The 19,605-nt window shown below is 41.7% G+C and overlaps 1 protein-coding gene across 5 annotated transcripts in view; it reads left to right on the top strand.

The window, feature by feature from the left end:
* Window positions 1–19,605, top strand: part of FAM13A (family with sequence similarity 13 member A) — a 305,696-nt gene that overhangs the window by 63,987 nt on the left and 222,104 nt on the right. For all 5 annotated transcript variants that reach the window (XM_073590245.1, XM_073590256.1, XM_073590223.1 and 2 more), the window contains one exon: window positions 5,451–5,631. In XM_073590245.1, the coding sequence (XP_073446346.1) occupies window positions 5,451–5,631 (181 nt within the window). The remainder of the gene's footprint in view (window positions 1–5,450; window positions 5,632–19,605) is intronic.

The raw sequence follows: 19,605 nt of genomic DNA on the forward strand, positions 1-19,605 counted from the left end.
TTTACCGCGTAGCATACTGGGCAGTGAAATTGTGAAAAAAAAACCCACAATTCTGACATTGTTTCTTGGCAATTTGTTTTACGGTGAACATTTTGTGGTAAAAAATTATATGTTCTATGATTCTCCTCATAAATATGATTACGACGATACCCAACATGTCCAGTTTTTAAATTATTTTAGTGGTGAAAAAAAATCAGAAGTTTTCTAAAAATAATTTTAGGGCTTGTCACCATTTTCCAAGACCCGTAACATTTTAATTTTTCTATGGAGTTGTGTGATGGTTTATTTTTTGCGTGCAAGATGATGTCTTATTAGATGCGACTTTTTGATCTCCTGTTGCAGCCTTTTTGTGGAATTGCGGTGACAAAAAAAACCCTTAATTTTGACTTTAAAAAAAAAAAAGAAGAAAACAGCATTGCTGCGTTTAGCAGGGTTTGAAAGGAGCTCCGTAATGACAAGCACATGGGTCATCAGCTGACACCCTGCTGTCATGACAACCCATCGGCGACCTGCAATCACATTATATGCGCGCCGATGGGTGGAGAAAATTACACGCATGCATGTCGCCATGTGTTTAAAGCAGCTGTCAAATATTGACAGTGGCATTTAAAAAGTTAATAGGCGATTGTCCTAGCTGTAATACACAGTCATCACCTGCCGGGTATGGGGTGGGCTCGCGTTCGACATGCACCGTACATGTACGGCGGATGTTGTGAAGGGGTTAACCATTGTTTTGTAGAATGAATTGTGTGCTTTTGGTCATTATCTTGCTGCATGACCCATGTTTTGTTTGGATGCAGCACAGGAACAGATATCCTGACAATTTCTTTAAAATTTGCTGTTAAAATTCAGAATTAATTGTTCCATCAATGTTGGCAAGTAGTGGTGAGCGAGTACACTCGTTGCTCGGGTGGTCTCTTAGTATTTTGGTGTGCTCGGAGATTTAGTTTTCGTCGCCTCAGCTGCATGATTTGCAGCTCCAAGACAGCCTGAATACATGAGGGGATTGCCTAACAAACAGGCATTCCTCACATGTATTCAGCCTGTCAAACAGCTGCAAATCATGCAGCTGAGGCGACAAAAACTAAATCTCCGAGCACGCAAAAATACTCAGAGATCACTCAAGCATGCTTGGGGAAACCCGAGTAACGGGGAAACCGGAGTAACGAGTATACTCGCTCAACACTATTGGTGAGTCTTCCTGGCTAAGATGGGTCTCACAATCTAAATTTCCTATTAGTATGACTTTGCAGTGTGGGAGAAAACCTGAGAACATCCATGCAATCTCGGGGGAAGCAAACAAATTCTGTGCAGATGTTGTTCTTGGTGGGTTTTGAACGCAGGACTCCAGTTCTGCAAAGTTACAGTGCTAATCACTAAATAATTGAAAAAACAGCGTGGGGACCCCTCTATTCTTGACAGCCAGCCTTGCTGAAGCTGACAGCTGAGGGTTGCAGCCCTCAGCTGTGAGTTTTGCCTGGCTGGTTAGCAAAAATACAGGGGAACCCACACTTTTTTCTTATTTTTTAAGTTTTTATTTACAGCGCAGCAGCGGCTGATGAATACTCCTAGCCGTCGCTCCTGCTTTTACTGTAATTAGCGGTAGCAAGTGTCGGATGATGGGATCAGTAGTCCCATCAGCTGGCACCAGTGACCGGAGGTAAACTTTGTACCACCAATCACAGCTGAGCGCTCTTGCTGTCTTCTGACCCACGGCATTTTTGTCTATTGGGGTAGCTGTAGACTTAATCCTCAGCACTGCTTTCTCACAGCACTGAGGATTAAGGCTGTGTGTCCACAATCAGGAATAGTAGCTTTTTGGACACAGCATATTTTAGCCGAGTTCAAAACAATGCGTTCTACATTACAAGCACAGTGGATGGGATTTATTGAAATAACATGCCCGCAGTGCTTCTTTTTAATGCAGCGTAAACTGACCTGCGGTGCAGGTTTACGAGCTGCAGCATGTCAATATATGTAGCCGAGACGCTTATTCTCCTCTGTGTATTTTCCCCAATAGACTGTCATTAGATGCGGTAAATAATAGTTCTAAGAGATAAGTTTGTAATGTAGAACGCAGTTTTTTTTTTTTGACGCATTGAAAATACGCTGCATCCAAAACGCTACTATTCCTGATTGTCGACACATAAACTAAGGCCCCTTGATGACTGCTGAAGGATTAAATAAGGCCGCAATCACACATGCGAGGAATACGCACAAGTCTCGCATGTCAATACCCGGCAGGAGCGGAGTGTGCGGCTGCATGTATTGCTATGCGGCTGCACGCTCCGATCAGAGTGCCGGGAATTAACATGCGAGACTCGTCCGTATTCCTCGCATGTGTGATTCCGGCCTAAAACAGGTCTCCCTCTCATTTTGATTGTCATCCAATTCATAGAAAATGCCAAACTTTAATTTCACCTTCAATTTATCTGCTAATCCTAAAAGTGCCACTCACAGATGTGATATTGGTGCATTTACTTCAATAAAAAAAAAATACCAAAGTCTGAAATTTTTTACTCATTTGTTTGATTTAGTTTTCCATATCTACTTTTAGGACTATAATAATCTGATGTAGTTTTAGGTCAAATTTATGTAGAAATATGGAAAAATTTGACGGGTTCACAAGCTGTCAAGCACCATTATGCATATAATATTTTGAGCGTTTGTTAATGCAGACCAAATATGCACTTAAAATTTGATTCATAGTTTTTTTTTTTTTTTTTTTATTTGGTGAAAAATGCTGCTTTTTCATCAACGCATTTGGTGGTGTTTTTTTGCATGAGCTTTTGAAGTGGTGGTCATTTGGAAGGAGGAGATGACCAGTGACATCATCTATTGTGAATGGTAGATCCTGTGTTATCTGTTTTGTATAGAGGTGTTATCTGCCTGGATTTATCCAGAGATAATTGCAGAATAGTCTTCTGTACAGAACAGGATGTCTATAAGACCTAATGGACAGAATAAGAATTGCTTAATTTTTTTGTTTTTGTTTTTTTAAATACAGAAAGCAATGTGGAAATCTATTAAAAAGAAAAGTCCTGACTTTTTAAATACTGTAGCTAATTGAAAGTACACCTTATACTGAAGCTATGTCAAAATGTGCATTGTTTTTTGATGTGGAGGCTGATGTACTGATTAATTGCTTACATGGATGGTCCCTATATACTCAATTTATTTCCTGGCCAATTTAGTATATTTATAGTATGAATTGTCTGTAATTATTCTAAGTAAATATTTACCATATCTGGCATCTGTTTCTATTTAGTGTTTTGCCTTTTTCTTTTAACACCACCTAATGACATTGTTTGATATTTTTATTATGTTTGCTACTAAATATAATACGATCATGGTATTTTTGCATAATCAGCCTCCTTCCCCTGATTTTATAATTGATTGGAAATGAAGTGATTTTTATTTTGGTGTTTTAATTTGTGGTTTATTCTTAAGAAGGCATAAGAATAAATTGTCTAATTATTTTTATATATAATATATATCGCCTCTTTGTTAGTTGGAACTCATTTGGTTATCGGTGTATTTACACCTTAGCCTTTACTTGCATAAGGCAAGAAATCCCTCTAATGATGCATATTACAATATGTGAACTCTAGGTCCTTACACATATTATTTATTTGCTAACTTTGATGCACATATAAAATAAATTAAGTAATGTACAGGGTGGGCCATTTATATGGATACACAGAAATAAAATGGGAATGGTTGGTGATATCAACTTTTTGTTTTCGGCACATTAGTATATGGGAGGGGGAAACTTTTCAAGATGGGTGGTGACCATCGCAGCCATTTTGAAGTCGACCATTTTGGATCCAACTTTATTTTTTTCCAATGTGAAGAGGATCATGTGACACATCGGGCTTATTGAGAATTTCACAAGAAAAACAATGGTGTGCTTGGTTTTAACGTAACTTTATTCTTTCATGAGTTATTTACAAGTTTATGACCACTTATAAAATGTGTTCAAAGTGCTGGCCATTGTGTTGGATTGTTAATGCAACCCTCTTCTCCCACTCTTGACATACTGATAGCAACCGTTTAGACTGTTCTGCTGGACTGATCTTTTATTTTTTATTTTCCGAATTAGTTAGCAAGAATAATGCAATTCATCGAGGCATGGACACTGACCATTTACTCTTTAGTATTTTTATTATTTTGCAGATACCCGTAAATAATAGATAAATATAGAGGAAAGTCACCAATTTCATTGGGATCGAACAACATATGGGAGCTGCCTGGCAGTCGCTCAAGACATGTCATCTGGGTATAGGTGCACTGATGTTATTTAGGCTCTGTTCACATGCAGCGTCATTATAAATGGCACATGTTACAGTTTTTGCATCAGGGCCTAATAGCCTTCAGTTCCCCTTCACTTCTTAAAGGGTTTTCCCACAAAGAAAGTTAATTTTAATCAATATTTTAATGAATACATCTTGGAATAATAACTTCCACAATTGGATGAGTTAAAAAAAATGTTCCTGTGCTGAGATAATCTTATAGATGTGCCCCTGCTGTGTACTGAGTAATGGCTCTGTCTGACCGTACAGGGACATGGTCTGATCATACCACAGCTCCTGGGCAGGGGAGGAAGCAAAAGAAAGGATACAGACAGGACAGCATGGAAAACATTGCTTAGACTGCGTGCACATGCTGCGGATTCACCTGCAGATTTTTTCGTGCGGATCCGCAGGTAAAATGACCTGCGATTTTCCTGTGGAAAATGGAATAGGTGTCAAACCGCAGCGGAATCCACAGAAAGAATTGACATGCTGCAGATTTCAAACCGCAGCTTTTGCGCATGGGAAAATCAGCAGCATGTGCACTGCAGATTTGAAAACCCATAGGATAACATTATACTGTACACTGCCTGCGGAACTGCTGCGGATCCGCAGAGGCAAATCTGCTGCGGATCCGCAGCATGTGCACATACCCTTAAATACAGGCAGGGAAATGTTTTGCCTTGCGTGTTTTCTACTGGCAGGAGGACCGTTAGCTGGTACTGCCAAGGAAAGTACGTAACTAGGATTTGGACCTGTGATCCATCGGCGCCTCCCTGTGGTCACATGCTACATAACACGGTACAACTCCACACCTCTGCTTGCTGTCTCGTCTGCTGCCTATCACCCTGCAATATACTGTATAATCATTTGTGATCCCCTGCTGTAATGTCAGTATACTCTTTTGCTTCCTCCCCTGCCCAGGAGCTGTGGTATGATCAGACCATGGTCCTGTACAGTCAGACACGAGCAGGTCTATTAATCTTTTCAAAACCGAAAATTTGTAAAGACAAAGTTTGTCTTTGCTTAGGGATAAGATGTTTAGCTGCAGATGAGACATGAGGACACCCACCGTTGACATTAGTGATGCCAATCTTTAGGTGCTTAGAGGTGCAGATATTCAGAAAAGCATTAAGCTCCTCTTATTTGTCTTCACAGAGAGTGGAAGTGATGCACACAGAGAAAACTGCTTGAAGGAGCTAATAAAAGAATTGCCGGACACACATTATACCCTGCTGAAATACCTTTGCCATTTTCTGACGCAGTTGGTTGAACACCGTACAGAAAACAAAATGAATGTCTACAATTTAGCAACGGTTTTTGGACCAAACTGTTTCCAGTAAGTTTCAGTTTGATGATTTTACTCATTCAAACCTGTTATTTCTGCTGTGTTTGAGCAGTGGAAAATTGCATTCTATTGCAAAGTGATTCATTTATTTTTTAAAATCCCATCCTGCGGGTTACCTACAAAATTGAAAAATTGATGTAAAAAGCAGGCTTAAAACAACTACTGGAAAATTGCACATGTTGGCTGGCTAAAGGGTATGTGCACATGTTGCGATTGCTGTGCGGAATTTTCCGCACAGAATCTGCTTTTATTTATTTATTTTTTTTTGCAGAATCCACAGGTCAAAATCTGCGCCTTTTTTTATGCGGATTTCCTGCGGATTTTGTGGGGATTTGGCATGCGTTTTTACACCTGTGGATTCCTATAATGGAATGGGTGTAAAAAACACTGCTGAATCCCCACAAAGAATGTGCACAGCATTTTTTTCCCCCATAGAATAACATTGTACTGTAAATTGCTTGCAGATCTGCAGCGGATCCGCAGTGGCGAATCCGCTGCGGGTCCGCAGCAAATCCGCAGCGTGTGCACATACCCAAAAGGTTTTTCTCTATTTCAAGATGTTACCACTAGGTGTCATATTTTCCATGGTTTAACCCCTTAACGACCGCCGATACGCCTTTTAACGGCGGTAATTAAGGGTACTTAAACCACAGCGCCGTTAATTCACGGCGCTGTGATTTAAGTGAATAGCGCCCCCCAGTGTCGGATTTTCTCCGGGGTCTCGGCTGCCAGGGGTAGCCGAGACCCCAGAGAACATGAATCGGTCGTTTTTTACCGACCCCCACTTTTGCGATTGCCGTTATTAACCCTATAACGGCGACCGCAAAAAAAAAAAAAAAGCCGCGATTTTACATTTAATTTCTCTTTCCTCTGATGTGATCGCACATCAGAGGATAGAGAAATAGGGTCCCCGATCCCCCCGGTCCCCTCTCGGTACCTCTCCCTTGTCCTCCGTCCCCTCCCAGTGCGCCCGCCGGGAATCTGCTGGCTCCGGCTGGCAGATTCCATTCATTATTTTGATCACTATGATAAACGATCATAGTGATCAAAATAATAAAAATAGTACATAACCCCCCCGTTTATCACCCCCTTATATAGGCGCACACAATGAAATAAAAAAAATATTTTTTTTTTCAGTTTTCCATAAGGGTTAGGCTAGGGTTAGGGTTAGGCTAGGGTTAGGCTAGGGTTAGGCTAGGGTTAGGCTAGGGTTAGGCTAGGGTTAGGCTAGGGTTGGGTTAGGGTTAGGGTTAGGCTAGGGTTAGGCTAGGGTTAGGGTTAGGCTAGGGTTAGGGTTAGGCTAGGGTTAGGTTAGGGTTAGGCTAGGGTTAGGGTTAGGCTAGGGTTAGGCTAGGGTTAGGTTAGGGTTAGGCTAGGGTTAGGGTTAGGCTAGGGTTAGGCTAGGGTTAGGCTATGGTTAGGTTAGGGTTAGGCTAGGGTTAGGGTTAGGCTAGGGTTAGGCTAGTGTTAGGCTAGGGTTAGGGCTAGGCTAGGGTTAGGGTTGGGCTAGGGTTAAGGGTTAGGGTTGGGTTAGGGTTGGGCTAGGGTTAAGGGTTAGGGTTGGGCTAGGGTTAAGGGCTAGGGTTGGGCTAGGGTTAGGGCGAACTAGGATTAGGGTTAGGGTTGGGATTAGGGTTAGGGGTGTGTTGGGGTTAGGGTTGGAGCAAGAATTGAGGGGTTTCCACTATTTACCAACTTTGGGGGTCTAAAAATTGGGATCTAAAAAATCACTTTTGTGGAAATAAAAAAGACTTTTTATTTTCACGGCTCTGCGTTTATAAACTTCTGTGACGCGCTTGGGGGTTCAAAGTGCTCACCACACATCTAGATAAGTTCCTTCATGGGTCTAGTTTCCAAAATGGAGTCACTTGTTGGGAGTTTCCACTGTTTAGGCCCATCAGGGGCTCTGCAAACGCAACATGATGCCCGCAGACCATTCCATCAAAGTCTGCATTCCAAAATGGCACTCCTTCCCTTCCAAGCTCTCCCATGCACCCAAACAGTGGTTCCTCCCCACATATGGGGTATCAGCGTACTCAGGACAAATCGCATAATAACTGTGGGGGTATGATTTCTCCTGTTACCCTTGTAAAAATAAAAATTTGGGGGCGAAAAGATCATTTTTGTGGAAAAAAAAATGGATTTCTTATTTTCACGGCTCTACGTTATAAACTTCTGTGAAGCACTTGAAGGTTCAAAGTGCTCACCACACATCTAGATAAGTTCCTTCATGGGTCTAGTTTCCAAAATGGAGTCACTTGTTGGGGGTTTCCACTGTTTAGGCACATTAAGGGCTCTCCGAACGCAACATGGCATCCGATCTTAATTCCAGCCAATTCTGCGTTGAAAAAGTCAAACGGTGCTCCATCCCTTGCGAGCTCTGCCGCGTGCTGAAAAAGGGGTTTACCCCCACATATGGGGTATCGGCGTATTCAGGAGAAATTGTACAACAAATTTTGTGGTTGATTTTCTCTTTTAACACTTGTGAAAATAAAAAAAATTGGTTCTGAAGTAATTTTTTTCCCAAAAAAAGTTAAATGTTAATTTTTTCCATCCACATTGCTTTCGTTCCTGTGAAGCACTTAAAGGGTTAATAAACTTCTTGAATGTGGTTTTGAGCACCTTGAGGGGTCTAGTTTTTGGAATGGTGCCACTTTTGGGTATTTTCTGTCATGTACACCCCTCAAAATGACTTTAAATATGATGTGGTCCCTAAAAAAAATGGCTTTGTAAATTTTGTTGTAAAAATGAGAAATCGCTGGTCAACTTTTAACCCTTATAACTTCCTAACAAAAAAAAATTTTGCATCCAAAATTGTGCTGATGTAAAGTAGACATGTGGGAAATGTTATTTATTAAGAAATTTATGTGACACATCTCTCTGATTTAAGGGCATAAAAATTTAAAGTTTTAAAATTGCAAAATTGTAAAATTTTTTGCCATATTTCTGTTTTTTTCATAAATAAACACAAGACTTATCGAAGAAATTTTACCACTACCATGAAGTACAATATGTCACGAAAAAACATTCTCAGAATCAGCAGGATCCAGTAAAGCGTTCCAGAGTTATAACCTCATAAAGGGACAGTGGTCAGAATTGTAAAAATTGGCCTGGTCATTAAGCTGCAAACTGGCTCTGTCGCTAAGGGGTTAAAAAGATTTGATAATGTTGGTAAACCTTTTACTAAGCAAGCAATATTTGTAAAAAGCATATATTTTATTGTAATCGTTTTGTGTTGCTATAAGTATTTTTGCATGTTTGGCTTACCATCCACATTAAACTTTTTATCCTAATTTCTAATATGGTCATGTATACTCTGTTTATCAGAGCTAACTGCCATTTATTATTATTATTATTATTAATAATAATAAGTTATACATTTAATTTATAGTGCCTTGAAAAAGTATTCATACCCCGTTAATGTTTCCACATTTTTTATTGGGATTTTATATGATATACGAATACAAAGTAGCAAGTATTTGTGAAGTGTAAAAAAATAATTCATGGTTTTCTAAATATTTAAAAATATAAATTTGAAAATTGTGACTTGCATTTGTATTTAGCCCCCTGAAGTCTGAAATGCAAAATAAAATCCTGAGTGACCAATTGCCTCCAGAAGTCACAATTGGTTAATTGAGTCCACCTACGTGTAATTTATTCTCCGTTTAACTACAGCTGTTCTGCGAAGGCCTCAGTGGCTTGTTTGAGAATATTGGGAATCAAATAGTGCCATGAAAACCAAGTAACACACGGATGAAGTTGTGGAGAAGAGTAAAGCAGGGTTAGGTTTTCTTTAAAAAAATAGCCACATTTCAATATGTTACAGAGCACTGTTCAATCCATCAACCAAAGATGGAAGGAGTATGGCACAACTGCAAACCTACCCTGACATGGCCATCCACCTAAACTGACATCCAAAGCAAGGATAACACTGATTATAGAAGCAGCAAAGATGCCTATGGTCATTCTGGAGGAGCTGCAGAGATTGACAGCTCAGGTGGAAGAACCTATGAACAGGACACCTAGTAGTCGTATACTCCACAGGTATGGCCCTTATAGAAGAGAGTCAAGAAGAAAGACATTTTTGAAAGCAAGCTATAAGAAGTCCCATTTGACGTTTACAAACAGTTATGCAGGGGAGACAGCTAGAATGTGGAACAAGGTGCTCTGGTCAGATAAGACCAAAGTAGAGCTTTTTGGGCTAAATACAAAGTGCTATGTGAGGCAAAAAACTGACACTGCACATCACCCTAAAAATGCCATCCCCAGTGTCAGACATGGTGGTGGCAGCATCATGTTGTGGGAATGCTTTTCTTCAACAGGGAAGCTAATCAAAGGCGATGGGAAGATGTATTCAGCTAAAAACAGGGCAATGCTTGAGGAAAACCTGTTAGCGGCTGCAAATGACATGAGACTGGTGGGGTAGGTTCACCTTCCAGCAAGATAACGACCCTAAAAATACTGCCAGAGCTACAATGGAATGGTTTAGACCAAATCAATTCATGTGTTTGAATGGCCCAGTCAGAGTCCAGACCTAAACCCTTTGAGAATCTGTGACAAGAGTTGAAAATTGCTGTTCATAGACACTCACCTTCTAATCTTACCAGCTAGTATGCAAAGAAAATTGGGCAAAAATTTCAGCCTGTAGATGTGCAAAGCTGATAGAGACATGCCACAAAAGACTTTCAGCAGTAAATGTAGTGAATAGTGGTTCTGCAAAGTATTGACCCGGGGGCTGAATACAAATGCATGTCACCATTTTCAAATTAATATTTTTAACCACTTAACGACCGGAAGTGCTTTAGTTGTTGCGTTTCTGTTTTTTGCTGCTCTTCTTCCCAAGAGCCCTAACTTTTTTTTTTTTTTTTTTTTCCTTAAAAAAACGTAACATAGTAACATAGTAATTAAGGTTGAAGGGAGACTTTAAGTCCATCTAGTTCAACCCATATCCTATCCTAACTTGCCCTAACATGTTGATCCAGAGGAAGGCAAAAAAAACCCCATGTGGCAAACAGTAAGCTTCACATTGGGGAAAAAAATTCCTTCCCGACTCCACATACGGCAATCAGACTAGCTCCCTGGATCAACGCAACACTAAGGAAACTAGTGTATATACCCTGTAATATTATACTTTTCAAGAAAGGCATCCAGTCCCCTCTTAAATTTTAGTAGGGAATCACTCATTACAACATCATATGGCAGAGAGTTCCATAGTCTCACTGCTCGTACAGTAAAGAATCCACGTCTGTTATTATGCTTAAACCTTCTTTCCTCCAGACGTAGAGGATGCCCCCTTGTCCCCGTCACAGGTCTAAGAGTAAAAAGATCATTAGGAAGGTCTTGGTATTGTCCCCGCATATATTTATACATTGTAATAAGATCACCCCTAAGCCTTCGATTCTCCAAACTAAATAACCCCAAGTGTAATAACCTGTCTTGGTATTGCAGACCTCCCAGTTCCCTAATTACCTTGGTCGCTCTTCTCTGCACCCGCTCCAGTTCAGCTATGTCTTTCTTATACACCGGAGACCAGAACTGTACACAGTATTCTAAGTGTGGTCGCACTAGTGACTTATATAGAGGTAAAATTATGTTCTCCTCCTGAGCATCTATGCCTCTTTTAATGCATCCCATTATTTTATTTGCCTTTGCAGCAGCTGCCTGACACTGGCCACTAAATGTGAGTTTGTCGTCCACCCATACACCCAGGTCTTTTTCAGTGACAGTTTTGCCCAGTGTTTTACAATTAAGCACATAATTATACATCTTGTTCGTTCTACCCAAGTGCATGACCTTACATTTATCCCCATTAAAGCTCATTTGCCATTTATCAGCCCAAGCTTCTAGTTTACATAAATCCTCCTGTAATATAAAATTGTCCTCCTCTGTATTGATTACCCTGCAGAGTTTAGTGTCATCTGCAAATATTGAAATTCTACTCCCTATGCCCCTTACAAGGTCATTAATAAATATGTTAAAAAGAAGTGGACCCAAAACTGACCCCTGTGGTACCCCACTGCTAACCGTGACCCAGTCCGAGTGTGCTCCATTAATAACCACCCTTTGTTTCCTATCCCTGAGCCAGCTCTTAACCCACCTACACATATTTTCCCCTATCCCCATTGTTCTCATTTTATGTATCAACCTTCTGTGTGGCACCGTATCAAAAGCTTTTGAAAAGTCCATGTACACCACGTCCACTGCATTCCCTTGGTCCAGTCCGGAACTTTTCTCTTCATAAAAGCTTATCAGATTAGTCTGACAGGAACGGTCCCTTGTAAACCCATGTTGATATTGGGTCATAAGTTTATTCTTCTCCAGATACTCCAGTATAGTATCTCTTAGAAAACCCTCCAGGATTGAAGTGTGGAATTGCACTTTTTTTTGCAATTTCACTGCACTTGGAATTTTTTTCCAGTTTTCCAGTGCGCAATGTGTTAAAACCAAGCTTGTCGTTCAAAAGTACAACTCGTCCTGCACAAAACAAGCCCTCACATGGCCATTTTGACTGAAAAATAAAAAAAGTTATGGCTCTGGCAAGAAGGGGAGCAAAAAAACAAAAAAGCAAAAACAGAAAATGGCCCGAGGGTTAAGGGGTTAAAGAGCCACATGGTAGGCCCTGTTCCTTTGTCACAATGGTGAAGACAAAGGACCTGTCTGAGGACATCAGAACTGCTTTATTAGCAAATACAAGACTTCCAAAGGAAAAAGAGGGGGAGAAGCCAGCGCTGCTTGTGGTCAGAACGTAATACATAAAGTGTGAAAACACACATTGGTTTCTATCTGTATTCAAAAATGAGACATTTAGCAAAAAATTGATCAATTGTTTGAGCTACCCCGCCACGTCAAGGCAGTCTCGTATGGGGAGTTCTACTCTACGTTTTTTATGTTCGCTGTGCCATTGCGGCCTCCTAAATGTATAAAAGCAAGACCTCATTACATGCACACTGTACCTCAAGCATTTCAGAATCGCTCCTATGGCACCAGAGAGGACAAGCGCAGATAAAGGTTAGCCAGGTCCATGCAGACATTTCAGGTCCAACCTCCACACTGCCTGACCAGCACCACAGATAAAGGACGATCCAGGCCCAGATACAGGTGCGTAATCAAATAAAGCCTAGGGCAGGGCCGCTGTTAATGTGAACAGCAGCCTAGATCAATCACTAAGGCTTTATTTATTTTTGCATCCATGTCTGAGCCTGCATTGCCCTTCATCTGTGTTTGCTGGTCAAGGCAGTGTGTGGAGGTCAAACCTGAGATGTCTGTGTTCAGACCTGGTTGGCCTTCATCTGCACCTGCTCCATCTGGCTGCACGGGAGTGATGCAGATATGCTTCAGGTATGGATTGCATTTGATATGGTCTTGCTTTTAAAACATTTAGGAGGCCGCAATGGCACAGTGAATAAATAAAAATGTAGAGTAGGACCCCCCATATGAGATTGCCTTGGCGTGGCGGGGTGGCTCAATATATTGGTCAATATTTTGCTAAATGTCTCATTTTGAATGCAGTAAGATATGTGCATATGCACCTCATGTTATGCGTTCTGACCACTGGCAGTGCTGGCTCTTCTCTCTTTTTAAGACTTCCAAAGGGTATAAGGTCATCTCCAAAGACCTTATCCCAGTTTCAACAGTGCGCAATGTTATTAAGAAATATGCCAAGCATAGTGCCATCAAGAACCTCCCTGGACATGGGGAGAAGAGGAAAATTGAGAAGAGATGTCTTTGAAGGTTTGTGCAAATGGTGGAAAAAAGCACCACTTTAAACATCTAAAGGCCAACCTGGAACAGTCTGGGATCATGGTTTCAAAAAGTGCCATGCTGCACACTAAACCAAGCAGAGCTTTATGGGCGAAGGTCAAGGAAGAAGCCATTATTAAAGAAAACGCATAAAAAGGAACGATTGATCTTTGCCAAAGAGTACCTTGGCAAACCGCAGTCCCTCTGGGAAAATGTTCTGTGGACAGATGAAACAAAAATGAAGCTTTTTGGCAATGCAAAGCAACAGTTTGCTTACATACGGCGCAATTAAGCTTATAAGGTAAAGAACACCCTTCCAACACCATAATGCTGTGGGATTACTTTGCTGCACCCGGTACTGGAGGTCTTGACCATATCATCACAGGGATCATGAAATCAGAGAATTATCAAGAGAGTAAAATGTGCTACCCAGTATAAAAAAACTTTGTTTGAGTCAAAGATCATGGGTCCTCCAACAAGACAATGACCCAAAGCACACCACCAAAAATATACATAGTTGAAAAAGAAAAAATGGACTGTTTTAAAATGGACAGTAATGAGTCCTGACCTCAATCCCATTGAAAATATTTGGGATTAGCTGAAATTTGCCTTTGGGAAAAAGAACCCTACAAACATTCAAGAGCTTGTACAAACCGTATACGAAAAATTAGAGAGAATACCAGCTGAGAAGTGCAAGAAGCTTATGGATGGATACAAGAAATGTTTGGAGCCAGTCATCGATGCCAAAGGGTGTTCAACCAAATATTAATTAGGGGTGCCTTTTATTGCTGTACATTCTTGCAACATGTGAATTGAAAAACAATGTTTTATTGTTGTATTACTTTCGACCATTAATTAAAAAATCCTAAGGATATAACTTTGATGCATTTACATTTATTTCTGAATATATTGTACAGTCTATGAAAAAAAATGAAGGGGTGCCAATAATGATGAGCAGCACTGTATCACAAGATTTATGCTGCCCAAACTTCGAGTCAGAGAACATTTCCTGCATTTTATGCATCTCTGAAGCACCGATTAAAAATATTTTTGTAACCGTAAGTTGAATTGTCCACATTTGACATGAAAACCTAATGTACTGCTAGTTCGCATTACAACTGCAGTAAATGTGGGCTGGACATGCCTGCATGTCTCTGACCTCACTCCCCCCCTTCTGTATTTTTGGAAAAGCAGGGGGAGGATTAAGTTTAGAGTCACAGTGCTGCGCTATTTTGTTGGTGACTACTATGTGATGTTGACATGTAGACAGTGTCACCGAGGATGTCTGGCAGCGCCAAACCAACTTTTCTGCTAACTGAAATTGAAATGGTGCCCCTCCCTGCAGTTACAATGTAATGCTATAGTGCATAAACACAGTTCCTCCATTATTTTAGGGTTTTGTAATAAGGGGTTATCCAGTAGTGTACAACCTCCTTAAAACCCTACTTTCACCAGAAATCAATCAACCTCGGCGTAATCCTATAACATCAATCCTTTGATCACTGCAGTGGCTTCCCGTTAAGTGGAAAATAACATCTAATATTTGTTTTGTGTATTTTAAGGCAATGAATTTAGTCCCCAGCTACATAAACGTTCTAATGAAGCCCTACACTGTTTGCCAAACTCATAGATCAGTTTGTATGAACAAAACTCTACACAACTAGGACTAAAGCATAAATAATTGGATGTGTAGAGCCTTCTGTCATGGAGTCCCCACTACACTATGCGCGTTGCCTAGATCAATAAGTCACCTTAGGCACATATTCTCCAAGGCTCAATGGGAGCGGTCGACGGGCGCGTCATAACAACGCATCCACATACATCCGCAAGTTCTGCGTACCCAATGTTTAAGATGGGTACGCAGGACGCATGCAAAAGTAGGCGGACCTAAATGGAAGAAATGTGGAAGTGGGCGGAGCTTCAGGGAGGAAGTACGCAGCCGTCCGCAGAGCCCCGGTACGCAAGTGTGAACTTAGCCTTACAATCAATGGGGTGATTCAAAGGGCGATTACAGTCACTACTTGTTATACAGTGAGAACACTAATGTCCTCGGCACATTGATTGATTTGAAGTGTTTATGTGTAGTTAGTGTGTCGGAAAGTGATTTCAGCTCTGCTCTATCTGTAGTGATTGGTGATTTTTACAGGGCATTTAACCGCCCTGATGACTGGAAGCATGCGGCTGCAGGGACAAAATTAATGTTTTATTATGTTATTATTATGTTATGTTGTTGTTATTATTATTATTATTAGGCCTATATCAGCAGTTTGTGAATGTCGCAGGTTCCCTTTAACTATATATGTTTATCGTTTTATCAAATAACATTGTTGCTCTTATAAAAGGTTTGGATAATAGTTACATAAGGGTCTGAAACAAAACTTGCTATACAACTACAATTTTTTTTACCAATAATACCACTATACAACTCTGTATAACACTACAAAATTATTGAATTGAACTGGTACAAAACAAAAATATTTATATGAAAAAAAAAAAAAACGTAACCATATAGAAGTTTCTACCAGTTCTGCAGAACAGCCATATATACTGACTTAAATGTGTTGTTCTTTCTGAGACGTTCCTTTATTCTTATATTTTCCATCCATCTCAGACGAACATGGCGACTTGTGGTACACACTCTGTAGATACATTTCCCTCCTCACCTATACAAAACCTACACAAACTCCCCCATCCTGCTACCTCCTATTTTTGTATTTTTGTTGCTAAAGTAATCATGCCACCTGAGTATAACTCCAGGAATATTTTCCCCTATAGTGATAATGTCCCTTGAATGTCACCTTCAAGTACCATTTTATTCGGACTATAAGGGCCCCATCACACATAGCGACTCACCGGCGATCCCGACAACGATATGAACTTGTCAGGATCGCTGGTGTGTCGCTACAAGCTCGCTGGTGAGCTGTCAAACAGGCAGCTTCACCAGCGATCAGGACAGCGACACGCGGGTAACAAGCGATGCATATCGCTTAGTTACCCACTGTGTACCTTAGTTACCAGCGCGCTGGTGCAGGGAGCTGGTAACCAAGGTACACATCGGGTTTCTAAGCGGCGCGGCACTTAGAAACCCGATGTGTACATTGGTTACCAGCTCCCTGGTAACTAAGGTACACATCGGGTTTCTAAGCGCCGCGCGGCGCTTAGAAACCCGATGTTTACCTTGGTTACCACCTCCAGCTCGCTGATCGCTGGTCTCCCGCCTGCCACACGCAGCGATGCATGCTGGCCAGCGGGAGACCAACGATCAAAAAAATGTCCTGGCCATTCCAGGACGATCAACGATACCCGGCAGGGGGGCCGGTCGCTGGTAAGTGTCACACACAGCGATCTTGCTGGTGAGATCGCTGTTGTGTCACAAAACTTGTGATTCAGCAGCGATCTCTCTAGCAAGATCGCAATGTGTGACCGGGGCTTAAGATGCATCTAGGTTTTAGAGGAAGAAATTAGGAAAATAAATTGAAGCAAAAAATGTGGTCAATTCAGTACTTAACCCCTCTGACATTGGATGTACTATCCAGTCCATGTGCCCTTTGACTTTCTGCCCATGGATGGGATAGTACGTCGTAGGCGATCAGCTGCGCTCACGGTGAAAACGCGGCTGATCGCAGCCGGGTGTCAGCTGATTCTCACAGCTGACACTTGGCACTAAGTGCCACGAGTGGTCATAGACCGCTCATGGCACTTTAAGCCACGGAAAACTGCGATCAAACATGATCGCAGCGTTCCGGAGCCGGCAGAGAGGCTGACAGACCCTCTGCCTTTTGATCGGAGACCCCGTGGCATGGCGCTGGGTCATGATCCCTGCTATGGTAACCCGATGTCGTCATGACAACATCCGGGTCTCCAGACCTGAGAGACTTCCTGTCATGCACACTGATGATCACGAAGTCTCTCAGGTCAGTGTAAAATCCATGCAGCGCTGGCGTGGCCTAGGACACAGCACATGTGAGCCACAGAAAGGCAGAGCTCCTGAGGGATAACCTCTGAATCTACTCCCATCCCGACCAAAAATCATTCAAAACACAATTTTTGTTTTGGATTCTACTAAGGATTTGATGCAGAACATTTTGAGCCCAATTTGGACTGTTTCGGATATTTACAAGTAGAGATTTTTTACTTGGAACTGGAGAGAGACTTCAGGACTGAGGCCTAGGCCTCTTCTCACTGCTACAGGCCTCATCTAGGCCCTGCTGGCTAATGGATTATAAACAGAACTCATACATTTGTGCTATAACTACCTAGGCAGTGCCATAGTACCCGGACCTAAAGCTTTCCTTCCAGCACCACAGGAACGGCGTGAGACATAAGAGACACCGCTCTGGATTGAAAAACAACAGGGACAACCATCTGCTTCACTGGAGGTCCCACCAGGCCATAACAGGAAAATTGCCTCAGGCACAAAACACTGGACCCTCCAGCAAACAGGTACTTAACCTTAACAAATAGGGGAAAATTTCATTTAATTAATAGCGGGACCCTTCCTCCTTGGAGGATTTCACTTTTTGCTTTTAAATCCACCATTCAACAGAGCCCCTCTGGAGTGCAGGAGGGCAGCGGGAGCCATATTATAATTGCTTGTGAAAACCCTCCCCAGCCTGTGGAGCCCCTGAACTGACTGCAGGTACCTTTCTGTTTCCTGACCTTGCACATTAGAGGGTTGTATGTGTTGCCCTGTCTCCAGCTGGAGGAGAAGCCATGAGACTGTAAAATCTAATATAATCTCCATAGCTGCCTCACTTTATATTTGAAGATCTAGGACTCCATCTGCTGGTCGTTTGGCAATATTGCGCACATTGAAAAATCTTTTTTTTTTCTTTCTTTTTTCACCTCCTTTTCGGACCGGCAATATTCTCTGTCGCTCTGACCTACTGGCTCACCTGCCCCTACATTTCTGAATTATTAAAGGAGTTCTACAACAGAGCTACTCTAGAGACATACTATGTCCTACAAAGTTTACCCCATATCCTGCTAAAATCCAACATGGAGGGCATAGACATTCCTGGTGGACTATGATAATGCAACACTAGGTCTGTCGCCACGGGCACAAAGATGTGCTCACTTTTATAGGTAGTTGTCATGCGCTGACTTTCAGAACACAGGAGGTCTGTGAGCAATGCGCCCCAAAAAACCTGCCTCATCTGAAATCAACACACGATCAATCACAAAACTATTGTCTCAACGTACAAAACCAGCAAGCCACACTATGTTGGCGTCAAAATCATCCTCACTGAGCTCCAATGGCTCCCCTCAAAGGTCTCAGCTAACTGACTCGGCCACCTCAACAAACATGATCCCAATGACAATGGAGGATCTAATGGCCACCATTCAGAAAACGTTAAGAGCTGAGTTATCTTCTGCTGTGGATAATTTCACACAACAAATTCAAGACATTGCCCAAAGAACCAACGATTTGGAGAGAAGAATGGATGACACCGCTGACGCCACTGAGCATAATAGTGAGCTACTCCAAGAACAAGATGCTAGACTCGAATTTCTGGAGCTTAAGTGTGAAGATTTGGAGAACCGCTCGCACCGAGGTAACATTAGAATTAAAGGACAACGTAATGGAAATTGCCTCGAACCTCTTTCGCACCCTTTTACCAGCAGGCAGACCCGAGTTCTTTAAAAATAACCAGAATTCACAGGGCCCTGGGAGATCCCAAATCTGATGCCTCCCCAAGAGATGTTGTCCTCAAAATGCACCATGAGGAATCCAGAGACTTGATTCTATCTGCTGCTCGTAGACTGAATAAACTACCAGGCGTTCCAGTCACTGTTTCCTTGTTCCCTGACATCTATCCGGCGACTCTGAGGAGAAAGGCCATGAAAGACGTAACAATGGCCTTAATTAAAGCAAATATCAAATACAGGTGGGGATTCCCACATGCTCTAATCTTCTCACATAATAGTTCTACCTATTCTCCAAGAAATTGTGAAGAAGGTATAAAAACACTGGAAATAGCAGGCATCCCGATCCCAGACTCGGGGGCCCTACCACAGGGACAGAAGCCTCGCAGCGAATGGATAGAAGTTCGCCGTACCAGACCCAATAAAACATAGCACAACATACAGTCTACTTCTTGAGACCGCTACCGGCAAATGTGCTGGAACAGATTCAAAGAGCAATCGAAATGCTGGGACATTGTTCTGATAAGTATTACTATTTGATGTGAATTATGACAATTTACATATAATATTGTTTTCTCT

Source organism: Dendrobates tinctorius, unplaced genomic scaffold, assembly GCF_039654945.1.
Source record: "Dendrobates tinctorius isolate UK_male_01 unplaced genomic scaffold, ASM3965494v1 ptg000011l, whole genome shotgun sequence".
Lineage (NCBI taxonomy): Eukaryota > Metazoa > Chordata > Amphibia > Anura > Dendrobatidae > Dendrobates > Dendrobates tinctorius.